At 46.2% G+C, this 26,074-nt stretch overlaps 1 protein-coding gene and 1 long non-coding RNA gene across 3 annotated transcripts; both read right to left on the bottom strand.

Annotated features, from left to right (window-relative positions):
• Positions 1 to 18,520: 18,520 nt before the first annotated feature.
• LOC116357678 (uncharacterized) lies at positions 18,521 to 21,502 on the bottom strand. 2 transcript variants are annotated; one of them, XR_004205595.1, is made up of 3 exons: positions 20,930 to 21,502; positions 19,858 to 19,977; positions 18,521 to 19,265 (listed from the first exon to the last, which is right to left on the bottom strand). It is a non-coding gene; the product is annotated as an uncharacterized LOC116357678 (long non-coding RNA). The 2 variants fall into 2 exon arrangements; XR_004205594.1 differs by lacking the exon at positions 20,930 to 21,502 and adding an exon at positions 20,128 to 20,464.
• A 689-nt stretch (positions 21,503 to 22,191) lies between these two features.
• htr1fa (5-hydroxytryptamine (serotonin) receptor 1Fa) lies at positions 22,192 to 25,426 on the bottom strand. The gene is made up of 2 exons (XM_031805396.1): positions 24,781 to 25,426; positions 22,192 to 23,647 (listed from the first exon to the last, which is right to left on the bottom strand). Exons 1-2 carry the CDS (start codon positions 25,047 to 25,049, stop codon positions 22,789 to 22,791), a joined length of 1,128 nt encoding a protein of 375 aa, XP_031661256.1. The 5' UTR covers positions 25,050 to 25,426; the 3' UTR covers positions 22,192 to 22,788.
• Positions 25,427 to 26,074: the final 648 nt, after the last annotated feature.

Genomic DNA, 26,074 nt, shown 5'->3' with positions numbered 1-26,074 from the left:
CTGTTACTGTAGATACATCCCTATTACTGTAGCTACATCCCTGTTACTGTAGATACATCCCTGTTACTGTAGATACATCCCTGTCACTGTAGCTACATTCCCTGTCACTGTAGCTACACCCCTGTCGCTGTAGCTACACCCTGTCGCTGTAGCTACATCCCTGTCGCTGTAGCTACATCCCTGTCGCTGTAGATACATCCCTGTCACTGTAGCTACATCCCTGTTACTGTAGATACATCCCTGTCACTGTAGATACATCCCTGTCACTGTAGCTACATCCCTGTCACTGTAGCTACATCCCTGTCACTGTAGCTACATCCCTGTTACTGTAGCTACATCCCTGTTACTGTAGCTACATCCCTGTCACTGTAGCTACATCCCTGTCACTGTAGCTACATCCCTGTTACTGTAGCTACAGTACATCACGGTCACTGTAGCTACATCCCTGTTACTGTAGCTACATCCCTGTTACTGTAGATACATCCCTGTCACTTTAGATACATCCCTGTCACTTTAGATACATCCCTGTCACTGTAGCTACATCCCTGTCACTGTAGCTACATCCTTGTCACTGTAGCTACATCCTTGTCACTGTAGCTACATCCCTGTTACTGTAGCTACATCCCTGTTACTGTAGCTACATCCCTGTTACTGTAGATACATCCCTGTTACTGTAGATACATCCCTGTTACTGTAGATACATCCCTGTTACTGTAGCTACATCCCTGTTACTGTAGCTACATCCCTGTTACTGTAGCTACATCCCTGTTACTGTAGCTACATCCCTGTTACTGTAGATACATCCCTGTTACTGTAGATACATCCCTGTTACTGTAGCTACATCCCTGTTACTGTAGCTACATCCCTGTCACTGTAGCTACATCCCTGTCACTGTAGCTACATCCCTGTCACTGTAGCTACATCCCTGTCACTGTAGCTACATCCCTGTCACTGTAGCTACATCCCTGTCACTGTAGCTACATCCCTGTTACTGTAGCTACATCCCTGTCACTGTAGCTACATCCCTGTCACTGTAGCTACATCCCTGTCACTGTAGCTACATCCCTGTCACTGTAGCTACATCCCTGTCACTGTAGCTACATCCCTGTCACTGTAGCTACATCCCTGTCACTGTAGCTACATCCCTGTCACTGTAGCTACATCCCTGTCGCTGTAGATACATCCCTGTCGCTGTAGATACATCCCTGTCACTGTAGATACATCCCTGTCATTGTAGATACATCCCTGTCACTGTAGCTACATCCCTGTTACTGTAGCTACATCCCTGTCACTGTAGATACATCCCTGTTACTGTAGCTACATCCCTGTCACTGTAGCTACATCCCTGTTACTGTAGATACATCCCTGTCACTGTAGATACATCCCTGTCACTGTAGATACATCCCTGTCACTGTAGCTACATCCCTGTTACTGTAGATACATCCCTGTTACTGTAGATACATCCCTGTTACTGTAGATACATCCCTGTTACTGTAGATACATCCCTGTTACTGTAGATACATCCCTGTTACTGTAGATACATCCCTGTTACTGTAGATACATCCCTGTTACTGTAGATACATCCCTGTCACTGTAGATACATCCCTGTTACTGTAGATACATCCCTGTTACTGTAGCTACATCCCTGTCACTGTAGCTACATCCCTGTTACTGTAGCTACATCCCTGTCACTGTAGCTACATCCCTGTTACTGTAGCTACATCCCTGTCACTGTAGCTACATCCCTGTCACTGTAGCTACATCCCTGTTACTGTAGCTACATCCCTGTCACTGTAGCTACATCCCTGTTACTGTAGATACATCCCTGTTACTGTAGATACATCCCTGTCACTGTAGCTACATCCCTGTCACTGTAGCTACATCCCTGTCACTGTAGCTACATCCCTGTCACTGTAGCTACATCCCTATCACTGTAGCTACATCCCTGTTACTGTAGCTACATCCCTGTTACTGTAGATACATCCCTGTCACTGTAGCTACATCCCTGTCACTGTAGCTACATCCCTGTTACTGTAGCTACAGTACATCACGGTCACTGTAGCTACATCCCTGTTACTGTAGCTACATCCCTGTCACTGTAGCTACATCCCTGTCACTGTAGCTACATCCCTGTCACTGTAGCTACATCCCTGTCACTGTAGCTACATTCCCTGTCACTGTAGCTACACCCCCTGTCGCTGTAGCTACATCCCTGTCGCTGTAGATACATCCCTGTCATTGTAGATACATCCCTGTCACTGTAGCTACATCCCTGTTACTGTAGCTACATCCCTGTCACTGTAGATACATCCCTGTTACTGTAGCTACATCCCTGTCACTTTAGCTACATCCCTGTTACTGTAGATACATCCCTGTCACTGTAGATACATCCCTGTCACTGTAGATACATCCATGTCACTGTAGATACATCCCTGTTACTGTAGATACATCCCTGTTACTGTAGATACATCCCTGTTACTGTAGCTACATCCCTGTTACTGTAGCTACATCCCTGTTACTGTAGCTACATCCCTGTTACTGTAGATACATCTCTGTTACTGTAGATACATCCCTGTTACTGTAGCTACATCCCTGTCACTGTAGCTACATCCCTGTCACTGTAGCTACATCCCTGTTACTGTAGATACATCCATGTTACTGTAGATACATCCCTGTCACTGTAGCTACATCCCTGTCACTGTAGCTACATCCCTGTTACTGTAGATACATCCCTGTCACTGTAGCTACATCCCTGTCACTGTAGCTACATCCCTGTCACTGTAGCTACATCCCTGTCACTGTAGCTACATCCCTGTTACTGTAGATACATCCATGTTACTGTAGATACATCCCTGCCACTGTAGCTACATCCCTGTCACTGTAGCTACATCCCTGTCACTGTAGCTACATCCTTGTCACTGTAGCTACATCCTTGTCACTGTAGCTACATCCCTGTCACTGTAGATACATCCCTGTTACTGTAGCTACATCCCTGTTACTGTAGATACATCCCTGTTACTGTAGCTACATCCCTGTTACTGTAGCTACATCCCTGTTACTGTAGCTACATCCCTGTTACTGTAGATACATCCCTGTTACTGTAGATACATCCCTATTACTGTAGCTACATCCCTGTTACTGTAGATACATCCCTGTTACTGTAGCTACATCCCTGCCACTGTAGCTACATCCCTGTCACTGTAGCTACATCCCTGTCACTGGTAGCTACATCCCTGTCACGTAGCTACATCCCTGTTACTGTAGCTACATCCCTGTCACTGTAGCTACATCCCTGTCACTGTAGCTACATCCCTGTCACTGTAGCTACTCCCGGCACTGCTAAGTACATCACGGTCACTGTAGCTACATCCCTGTTACTGTAGCTACATCCCTGTCACTGTAGCTACATCCCTGTCACTGTAGCTACATCCCTGTCACTGTAGCTACATTCCCTGTCACTGTAGCTACACCCCCTGTCGCTGTAGCTACACCCCCTGTCGCTGTAGCTACATCCCTGTCGCTGTAGCTACATCCCTGTCGCTGTAGCTACATCCCTGTCGCTGTAGATACATCCCTGTCACTGTAGATACATCCCTGTCACTGTAGATACATCCCTGTCATTGTAGATACATCCCTGTCACTGTAGCTACATCCCTGTTACTGTAGCTACATCCCTGTCACTGTAGATACATCCCTGTTACTGTAGCTACATCCCTGTCACTTTAGCTACATCCCTGTTACTGTAGATACATCCCTGTCACTGTAGATACATCCCTGTCACTGTAGATACATCCCTGTCACTGTAGCTACATCCCTGTTACTGTAGATACATCCCTGTTACTGTAGATACATCCCTGTTACTGTAGATACATCCCTGTTACTGTAGATACGTCCCTGTTACTGTAGATACATCCCTGTTACTGTAGATACATCCCTGTTACTGTAGATACATCCCTGTTACTGTAGATACATCCCTGTCACTGTAGATACATCCCTGTTACTGTAGATACATCCCTGTTACTGTAGATACATCCCTGTTACTGTAGATACATCCCTGTTACTGTAGCTACATCCCTGTTACTGTAGCTACATCCCTGTCACTGTAGCTACATCCCTGTCACTGTAGCTACATCCCTGTCACTGTAGATACATCCATGTCACTGTAGATACATCCCTGTCACTGTAGCAACATCCCTGTCACTGTAGCTACATCCCTGTCACTGTAGCTACATCCCTGTCACTGTAGCTACATCCTGTTACTGTAGATACATCCATGTTACTGTAGATACATCCCTGCCACTGTAGCTACATCCCTGTCACTGTAGCACATCCCTGTCACTGTAGCTACATCCTTGTCACTGTAGCTACATCCTTGTCACTGTAGCTACATCCTGTCACGTAGATACATCCCTGTTCTGTAGCTACATCCCTGTTACTGTAGATACATCCCTGTTACTGTAGATACATCCCTGTTACTGTAGATACATCCCTATTACTGTAGCTACATCCCTGTTACTGGTAGATACATCCCTGTTACTGTAGATACATCCCTGTCACTGTAGCTACATTCCCTGTCACTGTAGCTACACCCCCTGTCGCTGTAGCTACACCCCTGTCGCTGTAGCTACATCCCTGTCGCTGTAGCTACATCCCCTGTCGCTGTAGATACATCCCTGTCACTGTAGCTACATCCCTGTTACTGTAGATACATCCCTGTCACTGTAGATACATCCCTGTCACTGTAGCTACATCCCTGTCACTGTAGCTACATCCCTGTCACTGTAGCTACATCCCTGTTACTGTAGCTACATCCCTGTTACTGTAGCTACATCCCTGTCACTGTAGCTACATCCCTGTCACTGTAGCTACATCCCTGTTACTGTAGCTACAGTACATCACGGTCACTGTAGCTACATCCCTGTTACTGTAGCTACATCCCTGTTACTGTAGATACATCCCTGTCACTTTAGATACATCCCTGTCACTTTAGATACATCCCTGTCACTGTAGCTACATCCCTGTCACTGTAGCTACATCCTTGTCACTGTAGCTACATCCTTGTCACTGTAGCTACATCCCTGTCACTGTAGATACATCCCTGTTACTGTAGCTACATCCCTGTTACTGTAGCTACATCCCTGTTACTGTAGATACATCCCTGTTACTGTAGATACATCCCTGTTACTGTAGATACATCCCTGTTACTGTAGCTACATCCCTGTTACTGTAGCTACATCCCTGTTACTGTAGCTACATCCCTGTCACTGTAGCTACATCCCTGTCACTGTAGCTACATCCCTGTCACTGTAGCTACATCCCTGTTACTGTAGATACATCCATGTTACTGTAGATACATCCCTGTCACTGTAGCTACATCCCTGTCACTGTAGCTACATCCCTGTTACTGTAGATACATCCTGTCACTGTAGCTACATCCCTGTCACTGTAGCTACATCTCTGTTACTGTAGCTACATCCCTGTTACTGTAGATACATCCCTGTCACTGTAGCTAATCCCTGTCACTGTAGATACATCCCTGTTACTGTAGCTACAGTACATCACGGTCACTGTAGCTACATCCCTGTTACTGTAGCTACATCCCTGTCACTGTAGCTACATCCCTGTCACTGTAGCTACATCCCTGTCACTGTAGCTACATTCCCTGTCACTGTAGCTACACCCCCTGTCGCTGTAGCTACATCCCTGTCGCTGTAGATACATCCCTGTCACTGTAGATACATCCCTGTCATTGTAGATACATCCCTGTCACTGTAGCTACATCCCTGTTACTGTAGCTACATCCCTGTCACTGTAGATACATCCCTGTTACTGTAGCTACATCCCTGTCACTTTAGCCACATCCCTGTTACTGTAGATACATCCCTGTCACTGTAGCTACATCCCTGTCACTGTAGATACATCCATGTCACTGTAGATACATCCCTGTTACTGTAGATACATCCCTGTTACTGTAGATACATCCCTGTTACTGTAGCTACATCCCTGTTACTGTAGCTACATCCCTGTTACTGTAGATACATCCCTGTTACTGTAGATACATCCCTATTACTGTAGCTACATCCCTGTTTACTGTAGATACATCCCTGTTACTGTAGATACATCCCTGCCACTGTAGCTACATCCCTGTCACTGTAGCTACATCCCTGTCACTGTAGCTACATCCCTGTCACTGTAGCTACATCCCTGTCACTGTAGCTACATCCCTGTTACTGTAGCTACATCCCTGTCACTGTAGCTACATCCCTGTCACTGTAGCTACATCCCTGTTACTGTAGCTACAGTACATCACGGTCACTGTAGCTACATCCCTGTTACTGTAGCTACATCCCTGTCACTGTAGCTACATCCCTGTCACTGTAGCTACATCCCTGTCACTGTAGCTACATTCCCTGTCACTGTAGCTACATCCCTGTCACTGTAGCTACATCCCTGTCACTGTAGCTACATCCCTGTCACTGTAGCTACATCCCTGTCACTGTAGCTACATCACGGTCACTGTAGCTACATCCCTGTTACTGTAGCTACATCCCTGTCACTGTAGCTACATCCCTGTCACTGTAGCTACATCCCTGTCACTGTAGCTACATTCCCTGTCACTGTAGCTACACCCCCTGTCGCTGTAGCTACATCCCTGTCGCTGTAGCTACATCCCTGTCGCTGTAGCTACATCCCTGTCGCTGTAGATACATCCCTGTCACTGTAGATACATCCCTGTCACTGTAGATACATCCCTGTCATTGTAGATACATCCCTGTCACTGTAGCTACATCCCTGTTACTGTAGCTACATCCCTGTCACTGTAGATACATCCCTGTTACTGTAGCTACATCCCTGTCACTTTAGCTACATCCCTGTTACTGTAGATACATCCCTGTCACTGTAGATACATCCCTGTCACTGTAGATACATCCCTGTCACTGTAGCTACATCCCTGTTACTGTAGATACATCCCTGTTACTGTAGATACATCCCTGTTACTGTAGATACATCCCTGTTACTGTAGATACGTCCCTGTTACTGTAGATACATCCCTGTTACTGTAGATACATCCCTGTTACTGTAGATACATCCCTGTTACTGTAGATGCATCCCTGTCACTGTAGATACATCCCTGTTACTGTAGATACATCCCTGTTACTGTAGATACATCCCTGTTACTGTAGCTACATCCCTGTTACTGTAGCTACATCCATGTCACTGTAGCTACATCCCTGTTACTGTAGCTACATCCCTGTCACTGTAGCTACATCCCTGTCACTGTAGATACATCCATGTCACTGTAGATACATCCCTGTTACTGTAGATACATCCCTGTTACTGTAGCTACATCCCTGTCACTTTAGCCACATCCCTGTTACTGTAGATACATCCCTGTCATTGTAGCTACATCCCTGTCACTGTAGATACATCCATGTCACTGTAGATACATCCCTGTTACTGTAGATACATCCCTGTTACTGTAGATACATCCCTGTTACTGTAGCTACATCCCTGCCACTGTAGCTACATCCCTGTCACTGTAGCTACATCCCTGTCACTGTAGCTACATCCTTGTCACTGTAGCTACATCCTTGTCACTGTAGCTACATCCCTGTCACTGTAGATACATCCCTGTTACTGTAGCTACATCCCTGTTACTGTAGATACATCCCTGTTACTGTAGATACATCCCTGTTACTGTAGCTACATCCCTGTTACTGTAGCTACATCCCTGTTACTGTAGATACATCCCTGTTACTGTAGATACATCCCTATTACTGTAGCTACATCCCTGTTACTGTAGATACATCCCTGTTACTGTAGCTACATCCCTGCCACTGTAGCTACATCCCTGTCACTGTAGCTACATCCCTGTCACTGTAGCTACATCCCTGTCACTGTAGCTACATCCCTGTTACTGTAGCTACATCCCTGTCACTGTAGCTACATCCCTGTCACTGTAGCTACATCCCTGTTACTGTAGCTACAGTACATCACGGTCACTGTAGCTACATCCCTGTTACTGTAGCTACATCCCTGTCACTGTAGCTACATCCCTGTCACTGTAGCTACATCCCTGTCACTGTAGCTACATTCCCTGTCACTGTAGCTACACCCCCTGTCGCTGTAGCTACACCCCCTGTCGCTGTAGCTACATCCCTGTCGCTGTAGCTACATCCCTGTCGCTGTAGCTACATCCCTGTCCGCTGTAGATACATCCCTGTCACTGTAGATACATCCCTGTCACTGTAGATACATCCCTGTCATTGTAGATACATCCCTGTCACTGTAGCTACATCCCTGTTACTGTAGCTACATCCCTGTCACTGTAGATACATCCCTGTTACTGTAGCTACATCCCTGTCACTTTAGCTACATCCCTGTTACTGTAGATACATCCCTGTCACTGTAGATACATCCCTGTCACTGTAGATACATCCCTGTCACTGTAGCTACATCCCTGTTACTGTAGATACATCCCTGTTACTGTAGATACATCCCTGTTACTGTAGATACATCCCTGTTACTGTAGATACGTCCCTGTTACTGTAGATACATCCATGTTACTGTAGATACATCCCTGTTACTGTAGATACATCCCTGTTACTGTAGATACATCCCTGTCACTGTAGATACATCCCTGTTACTGTAGATACATCCCTGTTACTGTAGATACATCCCTGTTACTGTAGATACATCCCTGTTACTGTAGCTACATCCCTGTTACTGTAGCTACATCCCTGTCACTGTAGCTACATCCCTGTCACTGTAGATACATCCATGTCACTGTAGATACATCCCTGTCACTGTAGCAACATCCCTGTCACTGTAGCTACATCCCTGTCACTGTAGCTACATCCCTGTCACTGTAGCTACATCCCTGTTACTGTAGATACATCCATGTTACTGTAGATACATCCCTGCCACTGTAGCTACATCCCTGTCACTGTAGCTACATCCCTGTCACTGTAGCTACATCCTTGTCACTGTAGCTACATCCTTGTCACTGTAGCTACATCCCTGTCACTGTAGATACATCCCTGTTACTGTAGCTACATCCCTGTTACTGTAGATACATCCCTGTTACTGTAGATACATCCCTGTTACTGTAGATACATCCATATTACTGTAGCTACATCCCTGTTACTGTAGATACATCCCTGTTACTGTAGATACATCCCTGTCACTGTAGCTACATTCCCTGTCACTGTAGCTACACCCCCTGTCGCTGTAGCTACACCCCTGTCGCTGTAGCTACATCCCTGTCGCTGTAGCTACATCCCTGTCGCTGTAGATACATCCCTGTCACTGTAGCTACATCCCTGTTACTGTAGATACATCCCTGTCACTGTAGATACATCCCTGTCACTGTAGCTACATCCCTGTCACTGTAGCTACATCCCTGTCACTGTAGCTACATCCCTGTTACTGTAGCTACATCCCTGTTACTGTAGCTACATCCCTGTCACTGTAGCTACATCCCTGTCACTGTAGCTACATCCCTGTTACTGTAGCTACAGTACATCACGGTCACTGTAGCTACATCCCTGTTACTGTAGCTACATCCCTGTTACTGTAGATACATCCCTGTCACTTTAGATACATCCCTGTCACTTTAGATACATCCCCTGTCACTGTAGCTACATCCCTGTCACTGTAGCTACATCCTTGTCACTGTAGCTACATCCTTGTCACTGTAGCTACATCCCTGTTACTGTAGCTACATCCCTGTTACTGTAGCTACATCCCTGTTACTGTAGATACATCCCTGTTACTGTAGATACATCCCTGTTACTGTAGATACATCCCTGTTACTGTAGCTACATCCCTGTCACTGTAGCTACATCCCTGTCACTGTAGCTACATCCCTGTCACTGTAGCTACATCCCTGTTACTGTAGATACATCCATGTTACTGTAGATACATCCCTGTCACTGTAGCTACATCCCTGTCACTGTAGCTACATCCCTGTTACTGTAGATACATCCCTGTCACTGTAGCTACATCCCTGTCACTGTAGCTACATCTCTGTTACTGTAGCTACATCCCTGTTACTGTAGATACATCCCTGTCACTGTAGCTACATCCCTGTCACTGTAGATACATCCCTGTTACTGTAGCTACAGTACATCACGGTCACTGTAGCTACATCCCTGTTACTGTAGCTACATCCCTGTCACTGTAGCTACATCCCTGTCACTGTAGCTACATCCCTGTCACTGTAGCTACATTCCCTGTCACTGTAGCTACACCCCCTGTCGCTGTAGCTACATCCCTGTCGCTGTAGATACATCCCTGTCACTGTAGATACATCCCTGTCATTGTAGATACATCCCTGTCACTGTAGCTACATCCCTGTTACTGTAGCTACATCCCTGTCACTGTAGATACATCCCTGTTACTGTAGCTACATCCCTGTCACTTTAGCCACATCCCTGTTACTGTAGATACATCCCTGTCACTGTAGCTACATCCCTGTCACTGTAGATACATCCATGTCACTGTAGATACATCCCTGTTACTGTAGATACATCCCTGTTACTGTAGATACATCCCTGTTACTGTAGCTACATCCCTGTTACTGTAGATACATCCCTGTTACTGTAGATACATCCCTGTTACTGTAGATACATCCCTATTACTGTAGCTACATCCCTGTTACTGTAGATACATCCCTGTTACTGTAGATACATCCCTGCCACTGTAGCTACATCCCTGTCACTGTAGCTACATCCCTGTCACTGTAGCTACATCCCTGTCACTGTAGCTACATCCCTGTCACTGTAGCTACATCCCTGTTACTGTAGCTACATCCCTGTCACTGTAGCTACATCCCTGTCACTGTAGCTACATCCCTGTTACTGTAGCTACAGTACATCACGGTCACTGTAGCTACATCCCTGTTACTGTAGCTACATCCCTGTCACTGTAGCTACATCCCTGTCACTGTAGCTACATCCCTGTCACTGTAGCTACATTCCCTGTCACTGTAGCTACATCCCTGTCACTGTAGCTACATCCCTGTCACTGTAGCTACATCCCTGTCACTGTAGCTACATCCCTGTCACTGTAGCTACATCACGGTCACTGTAGCTACATCCCTGTTACTGTAGCTACATCCCTGTCACTGTAGCTACATCCCTGTCACTGTAGCTACATCCCTGTCACTGTAGCTACATTCCCTGTCACTGTAGCTACACCCCCTGTCGCTGTAGCTACATCCCTGTCGCTGTAGCTACATCCCTGTCGCTGTAGCTACATCCCTGTCGCTGTAGATACATCCCTGTCACTGTAGATACATCCCTGTCACTGTAGATACATCCCTGTCATTGTAGATACATCCCTGTCACTGTAGCTACATCCCTGTTACTGTAGCTACATCCCTGTCACTGTAGATACATCCCTGTTACTGTAGCTACATCCCTGTCACTTTAGCTACATCCCTGTTACTGTAGATACATCCCTGTCACTGTAGATACATCCCTGTCACTGTAGATACATCCCTGTCACTGTAGCTACATCCCTGTTACTGTAGATACATCCCTGTTACTGTAGATACATCCCTGTTACTGTAGATACATCCCTGTTACTGTAGATACGTCCCTGTTACTGTAGATACATCCCTGTTACTGTAGATACATCCCTGTTACTGTAGATACATCCCTGTTACTGTAGATACATCCCTGTCACTGTAGATACATCCCTGTTACTGTAGATACATCCCTGTTACTGTAGATACATCCCTGTTACTGTAGCTACATCCCTGTTACTGTAGCTACATCCCTGTCACTGTAGCTACATCCCTGTTACTGTAGCTACATCCCTGTCACTGTAGCTACATCCCTGTCACTGTAGATACATCCATGTCACTGTAGATACATCCCTGTTACTGTAGATACATCCCTGTTACTGTAGCTACATCCCTGTCACTTTAGCCACATCCCTGTTACTGTAGATACATCCCTGTCATTGTAGCTACATCCCTGTCACTGTAGATACATCCATGTCACTGTAGATACATCCCTGTTACTGTAGATACATCCCTGTTACTGTAGATACATCCCTGTTACTGTAGCTACATCCCTGTTACTGTAGCTACATCCCTGTTACTGTAGATACATCCCTGTTACTGTAGATACATCCCTATTACTGTAGCTACATCCCTGTTACTGTAGCTACATCCCTGTCACTGTAGCTACATCCCTGTCACTGTAGCTACATCCCTGTCACTGTAGCTACATCCCTGTCACTGTAGCTACATCACGGTCACTGTAGCTACATCCCTGTTACTGTAGCTACATCCCTGTCACTGTAGCTACATCCCTGTCACTGTAGCTACATCCCTGTCACTGTAGCTACATTCTCTGTCACTGTAGCTACACCCCCTGTCGCTGTAGCTACACCCCCTGTCGCTGTAGCTACATCCCTGTCGCTGTAGCTACATCCCTGTCGCTGTAGCTACATCCCTGTCGCTGTAGATACATCCCTGTCGCTGTAGATACATCCCTGTCGCTGTAGATACATCCCTGTCATTGTAGATACATCCCTGTCACTGTAGCTACATCCCTGTTACTGTAGCTACATCCCTGTCACTGTAGATACATCCCTGTTACTGTAGCTACATCCCTGTCACTTTAGCTACATCCCTGTTACTGTAGATACATCCCTGTCACTGTAGATACATCCCTGTCACTGTAGATACATCCCTGTCACTGTAGCTACATCCCTGTTACTGTAGATACATCCCTGTTACTGTAGATACATCCCTGTTACTGTAGATACATCCCTGTTACTGTAGATACGTCCCTGTTACTGTAGATACATCCCTGTTACTGTAGATACATCCCTGTTACTGTAGATACATCCCTGTTACTGTAGATACATCCCTGTCACTGTAGATACATCCCTGTTACTGTAGATACATCCCTGTTACTGTAGATACATCCCTGTTACTGTAGCTACATCCCTGTTACTGTAGCTACATCCCTGTCACTGTAGCTACATCCCTGTTACTGTAGCTACATCCCTGTCACTGTAGCTACATCCCTGTCACTGTAGCTACATCCCTGTTACTGTAGATACATCCATGTCACTGTAGCTACATCCCTGTTACTGTAGATACATCCATGTTACTGTAGATACATTCATGTCACTGTAGCTACATCCCTGTCACTGTAGCTACATCCCTGTCACTGTAGCTACATCCCTGTCACTGTAGCTACATCCCTATCACTGTAGCTACATCCCTGTTACTGTAGCTACATCCCTGTTACTGTAGATACATCCCTGTCACTGTAGCTACATCCCTGTCACTGTAGCTACATCCCTGTTACTGTAGCTACAGTACATCACGGTCACTGTAGCTACATCCCTGTTACTGTAGATACATCCCTGTCACTTTAGATACATCCCTGTCACTGTAGCTACATCCCTGTCACTGTAGCTACATCCTTGTCACTGTAGCTACATCCCTGTCACTGTAGCTACATCCCTGTCACTGTAGCTACATCCCTGTCACTGTAGCTACATCCCTGTCACTGTAGATACATTCCCTGTCACTGTAGATACATCCCTGTCACTGTAGCTACATTCCCTGTCACTGTAGATACATCCCTGTTACTGTAGCTACATCCCTGTCACTTTAGCTACATCCCTGTCACTGTAGATACATCCCTGTCACTGTAGATACATCCCTGTCACTGTAGCTACATCCCTGTTACTGTAGATACATCCCTGTTACTGTAGCTACATCCCTGTTACTGTAGATACATCCCTGTTACTGTAGATACATCCCTGTCACTGTAGATACATCCCTGTTACTGTAGCTACATCCCTGTTACTGTAGATACATCCCTGTTACTGTAGATACATCCCTGTTACTGTAGATACATCCCTGTCACTGTAGCTACATCCCTGTTACTGTAGATACATCCCTGTTACTGTAGCTACATCCCTGTTACTGTAGATACATCCCTGTTACTGTAGCTACATCCCTGTTACTGTAGATACATCCCTATTACTGTAGATACATCCCTGTCACTGTAGCTACATCCCTGTTACTGTAGATACATCCCTGTTACTGTAGATACATCCCTATTACTGTAGATACATCCCTGTTACTGTAGCTACATCCCTGTTTGTGTGTCAGTGATACAGGGCAGTCTTACAGTATAACAGGGCAGCCACAGAGGGGAAGTTGAGTTGACCTTCAGGTGTGAACTGAATGAAGGAACCGAGCCATACAGTACTATACAGGGGGTTGGGGCGGCTGCCTTGGGTGCATTGAACAGGCCTACAGTAGTGCAGGACGAGGGCGTGTGTGTGTGTGTGTGTCAGGGGAGCTTTTATGGTGACCTTCAAGTGTGAACCCCAACTTTCCCTCATGGCCTCACTCACACTCACTTCATTACTCCCCTGTAAACCACGCTAATCACCAGCTCTGGCCCTCTCCCTCCCTCTGTCTGTATCATGTATCATGGTGGGGTGCTGTGATCTCTGCCTGCCACACTACACTTAAGGGAACCAAGAGCTTAGCTCTGCTCAGTGTCTCTCGCACGCATGCATGGCGCCACCAGCAGCTCTGTTCAGTATCCACCAATGACATGGTTCCTTGCCACAATCAGCAGTCATGAATTAGTCAAACGTAAAACACATAATAAGAGCCTACTCTAACTGTACTGTTATGGAGGGACAGTACTTAGTGTTGGGAACCCGTGGGCCTGTACTGACTGATTCATGGTGAGAGTAGTAGTGTACTGTATACTTACGTGACTCTGCACTGAGCTGCAGTAGGATGTCTATGGGGGTCTGCAGCCTCTTCTTTCCCCCTCAGAGCAGGGCTAAGAGGACAGACACTCCCCCATACTGCAGAAACAGCCCCCTGACATCCACACACACCAGGTCACTGTGGAGGGAGTAGCATGTCAGCTGGGGGAGAGGAGAGAAATAGCCCTTAGATCCTACAGACAACACACAGACACCCTGGACACTACCACTGAGACCCAACCAGGCTCCCACCCCCATCTCTGCTACCAACACTTATCCCATCCAAGCTGGCGGCTCACTTAACCCTAACCCTAGTATTTGGTCACCTACAAACATTTGGTCACCTACAAACAAGCAAGATTTCTGGAAAAATGTTCTATAGGATTGAGGTCAGCGCTTTGATGGCCACTCCAGTACCTTGATGTTGTTGTCCTTAAGCCATTTTGCCACAACTTTGGAAGTATGCTTGAGGTCACTGTCCATTTGGAAGACCCATTTGCGACCAAGCTTTAACTTCCTGATTGATGTCTTAAGATGTTGCTTCAATATATCCACATAATTTTCCTGCCTCATGATGTCATCTATTTTGTGAAGTGCACCAGTCCCTCCTGCAGCAAAGCACCACAACAACATGATGCTGCCACCCCTGTGCTTCACGGTTGGGATGGTGTTCTTCGGCTTGCAAGCCTCCCCTTTATCCTCCAAACATAACAATGGTCATTATGGCCAAACAGTTCTATTTTTCTTTCATCAGACCAGAGGACATTTCTCCAAAAAGCACGACCTTTGTCCCCATCTGCAGTTGCAAACCGTAGTCTGGCTTTTTTTATGCCGGTTTTGGAGCAGTGGCTTCTTCCTTGCTGAGCGGCATCTTCCTTCCGGCCTTTCAGGTTATGTCGATATAGGACTTGTTTTACTGTGGATATAGATCGTTTTGTACCTGTTTCCTCCAGTATCTTCACAAGGTCCTTTGTGGTTGTTCTGGGATTGATTTGCACTTTTCACACCAAAGTATGTTCATCTCTAGGAGACAGAACGTCTCTCCTTCCTGAGCGGTATGGCGGCTGGTGGTTCCATGGTGTTTATACTTGTGTACTATTGTTTGTACAGAGGAACGTGGTACCATCAGGCGTTTGGAAATTGCTCCCAAGGATGAACCAGACTTTTTTTTTTCTGAGGTCTTGGCTGATTTCTTTAGATTTTCCCATGATGTCAAGCAAAGAGGCACTGAGTTTGAAGGTAGGCCTTGAGATACATCCACAGGTACACCTCCAATTGACTCAATTAGCCTATCAGAAGCTTCTAAAGCCATGACATAATTTTCTAGAATTTCCCAAGCTGTTTCAAGGCAGTCAACTTAGTGTATGTAAACTTCTGACCCACTGGAATTGTGATACAGTGAATTATAAGTGAAATAGTCTGTCTGTAAACAATTGTTGGAAAAATTACTTGTGTCATGTACAAAGTAGATGTCCTAACCAACTTGCCGAAACTATAGTTTGTTAGTGGTTGAGTGGTTGAAAAACGAGTTTTAATGACTCCAACCTAAGTGTATGTAAACTTCCGACTTCAACTGTATATACTCCACTTTAGACACCCCACCTTCTCTCCAATCCTTACATTTTATGGTTCGACAGGAAGAGGGTAACAGGATAATATAACCATTATTTCTCCCTTCAGGGGATCTGACTTAACCTCCTGACCTCAACCCCTCCTTCGCCTAATCCACAGATGTCTTCTCATTTCACCTATCGCACTCCCGTGACTCTCTCCCGTCCACCCAGCACATTCCACAGCCACTCTGTCTTTATACAGATCTCACTCCTTTATATACTATGCGTCTGATCTATCATGTCTTTAACATCTCAATGTTCAAAGTTTAGCCCGAATCCAACACACATTTGAGATCAGTTAACAGCTCTGTTTAAAGCCTACTGGAGGTGACACTGAATGTGGCCCTGACAAAAGCGGAAGTCTAGACTCATACATCTCTGCCCTTCACGTCTCTCTCTCCCCCTCCCTCCCTCTGTCTCTCCCCCTTCCTCCCTCTCTCCCCCTCCCTCCCTCCCTCCCTCTGTCTCTCTCCCCCTCCCTCCCTCTGTCTCTCTCCCCCTCCCTCCCTCTGTCTCTCTCCCCCTCCCTCCCTCTGTCTCTCTCCCCCTCCCTCCCTCTGTCTCCCTCCCCCTCCCTCCCTGTCTCTCTCCCCCTCCCTCCCTGTCTCTCTCCCCCTTCCTCCCTCTCTCTCTCTCCCCCTCCCTCCCTCTCTCTCTCTCCCCCTCCCTCCCTCTGTCTCTCTCCCCCTCCCTCCCTCTGTCTCTCTCCCCCTCCCTCCCTCCCACTCGTGTTGGTCCTATGTTTCATGAGCTGAAATAAACAATCCGAGAAATGTTCCATACGCATAAAAAGCTTATTTCTCTAAAATGTTTTGTACAAAGTGTTTAGATCCCTCTTAGTGAGCATTTCCATCCACATGACAGGTGTGGCATATCAAGAAGCTGATTAAACAGCATGATCATTACACAGGTGCACCTTGTGTTGGGGACAATAAAAGGCCACTCTAAAATGTGCAGTTTTGCCACACAACACAATGCCACAGATGTCTCAAGTTTTGAGGAAGCGTGCAATTGGCATGCTGACTGCAGGAATGTCCACCAGAGCCGTTGCCAGAGAATGTAATGTTAATTTCCCTACCATAAGCGGCCTCCAAAATCGTTTTAGAGAATTTGTCAGTACGTCCAACCGGCCTCACAACCGCTGACCACGAGTAACCATGCCAGCCCAGGACCTCCACCTCTGGCTTCATCACATGCGGGATTGTCTGAGACCAACCACCCGGACAGCTGATGAAACTGTGGGTTTGAACAACCAAAGAATTGCTGCACAAACTGCCAGAAACCGTCCCAGGGAAACTCATCTGCATGTTCGTCATCCTCACCATGGTCTTGACCTGACTGCAGTTTTGGTGTCATAATCGATTTCAGTGGGCAAATGCTCACCTTCGATGGCCACCGGCAGACTGGAGAAGTGTGCCCTTCGCGGATGAATCCTCGTTTCAACTGTACAGGGCAGATGGGAGCGTGTATGGCGAGTGGTTAACCGATGTTAACGTTGTGAACAGAGTGCCCCATGGTGGAGGTGGGGTTATGGTATGGGCAGGCATAAGTCACAGACAACAAAGACAATTGCATTTTACCGTGATGAGATCCTGAGGCCCATTGTCGTGCCATTAATCCGCCGCAATCCCCTCATGTTCCAACATAATAATGCACGGCCCCATGTCGCAAGGATCTGTACACACTTCCTGGAAGCTGAAAAATGTCTGCATACTCACCAGATATGTCACCCATTGAGCATGTTTGGGATGCTCTGGATTGATGTGTACGGCAGCGTGTTCCAGTTCCCGCCAATATCCAGCAACTTTGTACAGTCATTGAAGTGGAGTGGGACAACATTCAACAGGCCACAATCAACAGCCTGATTAACTCTATGTGAAGGAGATGTGTCGCGCTGTATGAGGCAAATGGTGGTCACACCAGATACTGACTGGTTTTCTGATCCAAGGTATCTGTGACCAACAGATGCATATCTATATTCCCAGGCATGTGAAATCCATAGTTTAGGAGCTAATGAATTTATTTCAATTGAATGATTTCCTTAATTAATTGTAAAGCAGTCAAATCCTTGAAATTGTTGCATGTTGCGTTTATATTTTGGTTCAGTGTATGTATAGTGGACGTATAAAGTGACCCAGTAGGGGAAATAGATCTAACGATGCACTTAGCTGATCTCGGAGTGGTCTGAGGCAGTTGGTAAATAACAAGCGCTTTCAAGTGCAACTTCAGAAACAAAGGATGAACTTAGCCTTAAGATGCTTTTGGGAAACTGGGCCATGGTTTCGGAGAAGACATGTTTATGAGGCCTGTGTCACTGATGCTCTCCAGACACACAGGACTGTGCAGTCTGTGACTGGCTTGGCCAGGGGGGTGGGGGACTGGGCTGGAGGGTTACACCAGGGAACACCAGAAACCCCCTGACCCAAAGCCTGCCTGCCTCTCTCTCTCTGGTCCAAACCAATTTATGGGTCTGCGTTTCCAGAAAACATCGTAAGCAAAATGTGGCGAGAGATATTATACGGCTCTGATGCAGACAGTTTTTTTATTAGTTCAGAAATGTTTAAAAGCTTTTTGGGCCAGATACCGTTGTCTGACATGATAACATCATTTTGAAGAAATATTCTTCCAATATGAACAAACCAATTTAATGTCCATTCAGATATAGAACTGAGCCAACCTGGCAGAGAGCTTGCCCTGTGGGGTTTAGGTCTGGGTTGCTGCTATAAACTTGCTTACCAATGTATTTTTGAAAAGCATGATACAAATAAAAAGTGATTGGTTGGTTGTTTGATTAATGGAAAGGGGGGCTGCTGGGGTCCTGCTGCTGGGTCGGAGCCCTGGATACCTCTTCACCAGACGGCGCAGAGTGGATGACAGAGCCACGGGCTGCATACACAGAAGCACACAAAGTCACAAATACAAATGCACCCACACACACAGTCAGTGGGAGACCAGCGTTGTAATTAAATCCACAGAGATTGTTTCTGACCTGTTTCTGGTTCAAACTCAACATGTTGCAGTAATACTACACCATGTGATTCCAGTTTAAACATCAAGCATGTCAAATAGCTGCCCTGACACTGCCTGACAAACACACACAGACACACGCACAGACACACACGTTTCAGTTCTGCGTTGCGTTGGATCCGGGATGGCATCTATGCTGGTTGTTGACTCACTGGGCTGGGCATGTTTTCATTGAGAACCAGACAGAGATGCTGGGGCCCATTCTATCCAGCAGGGTCTGAGCCTCTGTCAGTGAGATGTCTGTTCCCCAGCCACACACACAGCCTGTTCTAATGTACCCCACACTAATAAACCACATACTGGCCAGGCCAGCACAGGACACAGTCCAACACAAAGGATTTCATAAAATAATGTTGAAACTCAACTGGACGTTAAATCAAAGGCTTTCTCACAGCTGGGAGGAGAATATGGTCTTATGTTGTTTGTGGCGTTGTGTAGTGTTGTGTAATACCTGTGTGCTGTTGTCTATCTCTCTCAGGCTCCATTATATAAACTTGATCAGGGACAGGGTGACAGAGGGGTATGATGATGCAGAGACCTGCTGCAGCTGCTCTACCAACAGAGGCAACACCTAGAGACAGGACAACACAATATCAACAAAACAAAACCAACAACATAACAATACAAACACAACATAAACCTCAAAACAGAGGATCAACACAAAGCCTGGGACATCATAACAGCATAAACACATGGCTAAATAACAAAAACAACTACCAACCCCCTGGCCTAGTCCAGTCCTCCCTCCCACCTTAGAGCACCTGTCGAGAGAGACAGCTGGAGACGTGTGCTGCTGACCCAAGGCTGTCCAGCGGTCTCTTGCTACTGGAGGAAATACCTGTCCATCTAGAACTCAGTCCAATAGCAATGCCTGCAGCCTGAGAGGGGCAGGGCTTGCACTGCCATGCAGAATGAGACAACCAGAAACACTCATTGTCATCATCATCATCATTATTATGTATGGTTGGGGCAGTGGTATCCAAAGTCGGGGTCGTGACCCTGCAGTGGGGAGGCCAATTTTTAACTATCCTTTTTTTGTGCAGGGGAAAAAAATGTACAGACTTAGGCCTATGGGACAATTTACAAAAGTTTTTGAGAAAGATATAATTTCAATCATTTGTTTTCATTTCATTTTGATAAGAGATGAAAATGCAATGAATTGAAGGTTATTTGATGATGTAAAAATCTACATATACAGATTTTAATGTTGTGTTATTAGATTTGGGATGGGGTTGCAAAAACATTTTGGGGAAAAAATGATTCCAGAAAGTCTGGGATCCCTGCTGAAAAAGAATAGCACTGTGTGATTCTGACTATATTCACACACTGCACTTCAAGTGTGTGTGTGTACCTCCTCATGCTCTAGCAGTCTGTTTTCTGTCCTGGAGCTGGGCCGACCACTGTTGCTAGCTCAAACGCTATGCCTGTAGTTGTTCGTAAATGTGCAGCATCTTCTGGTAGTACTGTCCCATCACTGAGGGGCAGGAGGAAGAGGGGACAGGGGATGATAGCTGCTGCCTCACCTCTCTCCCCCTGCGTTGGTGACAGCCTGGAACAGCTCCGTTGTAACCTCTCATCTTCCTGGTGGTTCGTCTAGACCTGGGGGACTTCACCACTCTCTGCTGCTCAACATGTTAGTGTCTTCCACTCAGCCCAGCTGCTTTCTGCTCTGTAGATACTTAGCGATCATATGCCAATAGTTAGCTTAATAGTTAGCTATGGCATGTTCAGTCACTGCATGTACGTGCAAAACCTAGTAGTATGTCTATATAACTAGATAGCTAGTTTTGCTTGTTCCCTTGGTAACGAGTGATCCAGCTAGCTAAATAATAAAGCTAAGCAGGCAAACTAACCCGTTTCCTCTCCAGATATTTTATTTTCAGCCTCTAAATAGTAACGTCCACATCGCTCTCTGACGATTCGTTGCTCATCTTGAGGTTCCACACATATGGATGGTTGTTCAACAAACTCCAAAACAAAATCATAGTCAACAAGTTGTTTGTTTGAATTCTGTGCATTTTTGATAAACCGGAATTGAAAAACATTATTTCGTCCTGAGGAGGGCGCCATTACACAACCATTCTGACATTGTGCTGTCAGGGACGGTCACTGCTGGGATGAATCTATCAACATGCTGTCAATTTATAAACTCACATGCATAGGCTACATTCAGATACTGTTAAGACCAGCTATCCCTTGCCTCAGAATTATGTAAAATTGTAGCATTAGTTCCCCACACAGATGGTATTTAGCAGGTTAAAGGTGAGATACGATTCATACTGTATGAATCATAGAATACCTCATCTCTACCCTGCTATACTGTAGACACCATCTGGGTGTGGAGGTAGGAACCACAGTTTGATGGAACTGAACCTTCAGAGGGGAGGCACGTTCAATAAAACCATGCCATCCCCTCTTTCTAGCATCATTGTATCACATTCTCATTTTAAAACTATACAATTTTGTTATCAATTTAAAAAACAAATCTCCTTACATTTGCATCACAAAAAATGCCCTGTGGTCCTACAGTAAAGAAAATATGTGCTATTCTAAGTGTATGAGTGGGAGTAAAATAACGAGTTTTCCAGCACTTCCTGTGCACACTCATTATCCTGCTGTGCTTAGGAGTGTTCTGGAACAGCTCGCTGTGCTACGGCTGGAGTAACTCTCTTACCTCCTTAATCAGCTATACAGCTATAGAGGTCTGTATTAAAGACCACAGAATATACAGTACCCATGCCACAGATAAGACCACAGTTGAACTGTATAAGTGGAATATATACTGTAGTTTATTAACAACACTGACTGAGTATCATAATATCTTTAATCACTACTTTGGTCGGTTAAACAAAAACAATATATTGTTTTGATACGTTTTATTTCAGAGCAGACTAGCTTGGGGAGGTTGATAGTTACAGAACAGACAGAAACACCATGGTAAGCTTTTCTGAGACCTTGGAAAGATCGAGGCCGATGGTCTACATTCAGAGTTTCACCATAGCGCTTCATCTGTTTCAGTCTGTCATTTAAACATTGTCCTTTCAATGTCATTCAACACCATTCCGGCCACGTCAATAACCCATACAAACAAGAAGATGATGATTACAGGGCTCTCCATAAATATACTCCTATGGATCTGAGGTCCTCCTAACTTCCCTCCAGACCTCAGCAATGTGCCAGTCCCATTAGACTGACCTGGCTGGAGTGTCTCATAGTCTTGATATAGTCTCTAAGGTCATTTCCTCCGGTTAATAATTTAAAGTCTCTTGTCGATAGTCTTTAATCTCAGGCAATCAGATGCCATCCCGGGTCCAACACAACTCAGAACTGAATGCCGTGCACGTGTTTGTGTGTGTGTGCATGTGTGTCCTCTCCGTCCGTGTCAGAGGCGATGCCTACACCTGACCAGTCTCTGGAAGGCCTTCTTAAAGTCCTCATTGAAGATAGTGTAGATGAGAGGGTTGATGAGGGAGTTGAGGTACCCCAGCCAGGTGAGGAAGTCAGCCAGCTCTATGGAGGTGCTGCAGGAGCCACACGTGTTGACGATCACCTCCTTCAGGAAGAAAGGCAGCCAGCAGACAACAAAGGCCCCCAGTATCAGTCCTAACGTAGATGCAGCGCGCCGCTCCCTGGTCCCTGAGATACGCTGCCGTCTCAACGAACACTCACGCTCCCGCCTCGACTCGCAGTGGGGACTCTTTACGGTAATGCGCACGCGGTCTCCCTCCGTGGTGGGGTCTGAGTAGGACTTCTCCTGGAGGTTCAGGGTGTCGGGGCCCCCATCAGGGGGGCAGGAGGGGAGGGTGGTTCCGTTGACCATGGAGGAGTGTCGGCTGGCCCTGCTGGCCCCCCTGCGGAGGTACAGAGTCTGAGCTGCTCTGTAGATCTTGTAGTATAGGATGAGGATGAGGAGCAAGGGGATATAGAAGGCTCCCAGGGTGGAGTAGAGGGTAAAGGCGATGTGGTGGTGAGTTATCAGACACTGGTCCTCTTCTGGCTCCCCGCCATGGTTCCTCCACAGGAGAGGAGGAAGGGATATGAGGATGGACAGAAACCAGACCACGCCGACAGTGATCCCAGCTCGGAGTCCAGTGCGTTTGCGTGAGTACTCCACGGCGTCAGTGATGGCCCGGTAGCGGTCCAGAGCGATGGCTGCCAGGTGGAGGATGGAACAAGTGCAGCAGGTGATGTCAACACTCAGCCACATGTAACACACAGCCTCTCCCATCTGCCAGCTCTCCCTGAGGATTCAGACAGAATAATGAAAGTGATGTTTGTTACTGAACTTCATTATTAACTACTTTATTATTATGCTCACAAACTGTACACTGAGTGAACAAAACATTAGGAACATCTGCTCTTTCCATGACAGACTGACCAGGTGAATCCAGGTGAAAGCTATGATCCCTTATTGATGTCACTTGTTAAATCCACTTCAATCAGTGTAGATGAAGGGGATGAGACAGGTTAAAGAAGGATTTTTAAGCCTTGAGATAATTGAGACATGGATTGTGTGTGTGTGCCATTCAGAGTGTGAAAGGCAAAGACAAAAGATTTAAGTGTCTTTGAACAGGGTGTGGTAATAGGTGCCAGGCGCACAGTTTGTGTCAAGAACTGCAACTCTGCTGGGTTTTTCACGCTCAACAGTTTCGCGTGTGTATCAAGAATGGTCCACCACCCAAAGGACATCCAACCAACTTGACACAACTGAAAAAAAAAAAAAAGCATTGGAGCCAACATGGGCCAGCCTCCCTGTGGAACGCTTTCAACACCTTGTAGAGTCAACATGGGCCAGCCTCCCTGTGGAACGCTTTCAACACCTTGTAGAGTCAACATGGGCCAGCCTCCCTGTGGAACGCTTTCAACACCTTGTAGAGTCAACATGGGCCAGCCTCCCTGTGGAACGCTTTCAACACCTTGTAGAGTCAACATGGGCCAGCCTCCCTGTGGAACGCTTTCAACACCTTGTAGAGTCAACATGGGCCAGCCTCCCTGTGGAACGCTTTCAACACCTTGTAGAGTCAACATGGGCCAGCCTCCCTGTGGAACGCTTTCAACACCTTGTAGAGCCAACATGGGCCAGCCTCCCTGTGGAACGCTTTCAACACCTTGTAGAGCCAACATGGGCCAGCCTCCCTGTGGAACGCTTTCAACACCTTATTGAGTCCATGCACCAACGAATTGAGTGAGTTCTGAGGGCAAACAGGGGGGTTGCAACTCAATATTAGGAAGGTGCTCTTAATGTTTTGTACACTCAGTGTATACTTTGATAAAATAAGTATTTTAAACATAAATGGGCATCTGAAATGCTGTAAGACACTTTATGCTGCAAGACAAATCAATCAATTGTGCAATAATGAATCTATGTTGTGACCTCTGTATGTAGAGGATGCTGAAGGGCATGACCAAGATGGCCACCAGCAGGTCTGTCACTGCCAGAGAGCAGATCAGGTAGTTGGCCGGGTGATGCAACTTCCTGGTTACGATGATGGCTGTGATCACCAGGGAGTTGATGGCCGTTGTCATGACAGCGAGCAGGGACAGGGTGAAGGTGAGGAGGATCTTACTTGGGGGGATTATAGAAACCTCTTCACTCCCATCGTCCAGGGAGAAGAACCCCTCTGTACAGTTAGAGAAGTCCATCCTAGAGGGGAGGGGTGGGGATAAGGGTTTACACCAAGGCTAGCTGTATATAGATGAACGGTGCTTAACAGTTCAAAACATACTCACACTCAAACCATGAAGATAAGGACTTCAGACAGATGATGAATGAAACTTAATCCTCCATAGCTGTAAAAGCTGTATGTACCTCTGTGAAGTGTGTTCATTGGTGTGTGACCTTCAGCAGTAACCCTCAGTAGCTTCTGATCAGCAGGCTCTCTGGTCTCGACAATGATGTTACACACACACCTGGAGAGAGAGAGACAAGAGAAAGAATCAACAATGAGAGTCCAGACGCTGATTTCATAACGCCCAACCACCCACACACATACTCACCCTTGATGCAATCACTGATCAAAGCCATGACCCTCATCACATGCACGTACACGTGCAAACACACACGCGCATACACACGGTGCAATCACTGATCAGAGAGTACAATGTGTGTGTGTGTGTGTGTGTGTGTGTGTGTGTGTGTGTGTGTGTGTGTGTGTGTGTGTGTGTGTGTGTGTGTGTGTGTGTGTGTGTGTGTGTGTGTGTGTGTGTGTGTGTGTGTGTGTGTGTGTGTATACTTGTCCCTGAAGACAGTATTTCTGTACTCTAGCTTCTGTACTTCTTTAGAGTTCATCAATCAAGAAGTGAAACTAAGTGCCTTTAACAGCTTTCATAAGACATTGAAAGCACTCATCATGCTGATTTCCTTGTATTTCTACAGTTAGCTGTGAGAAGCCTGTTTCAAGGTGGAACAGTTGTCATAGCAACTATGACTTTATTTTTGTGAAGGATGGATTTGAAGAAAAGCACAACTCAAGTTAGATAAACTCTCAGACATCATTAAATGCACACATACGCATGCACAAAAACACACACCTACACACACAGCTGCATCACACATCAAAAACATTGCCTAGCTAAACATTGTTCCTCTCTCTCACCCTCTACCTCTTTCTCTCTCTCTCTCTACCTCTTTCTCTACCTCTTTCTCACCCTCTCTACCTCTTTCTCTC

The sequence above is a fragment of the Oncorhynchus kisutch genome, linkage group LG26 (assembly GCF_002021735.2).
Source record: "Oncorhynchus kisutch isolate 150728-3 linkage group LG26, Okis_V2, whole genome shotgun sequence".
In the NCBI taxonomy this organism is placed as follows: Eukaryota; Metazoa; Chordata; class Actinopteri; order Salmoniformes; family Salmonidae; genus Oncorhynchus; species Oncorhynchus kisutch.
The sequence above is the reverse complement of the archived record's forward strand: the minus strand, read 5'-3'. Positions and strand labels throughout refer to the sequence as shown.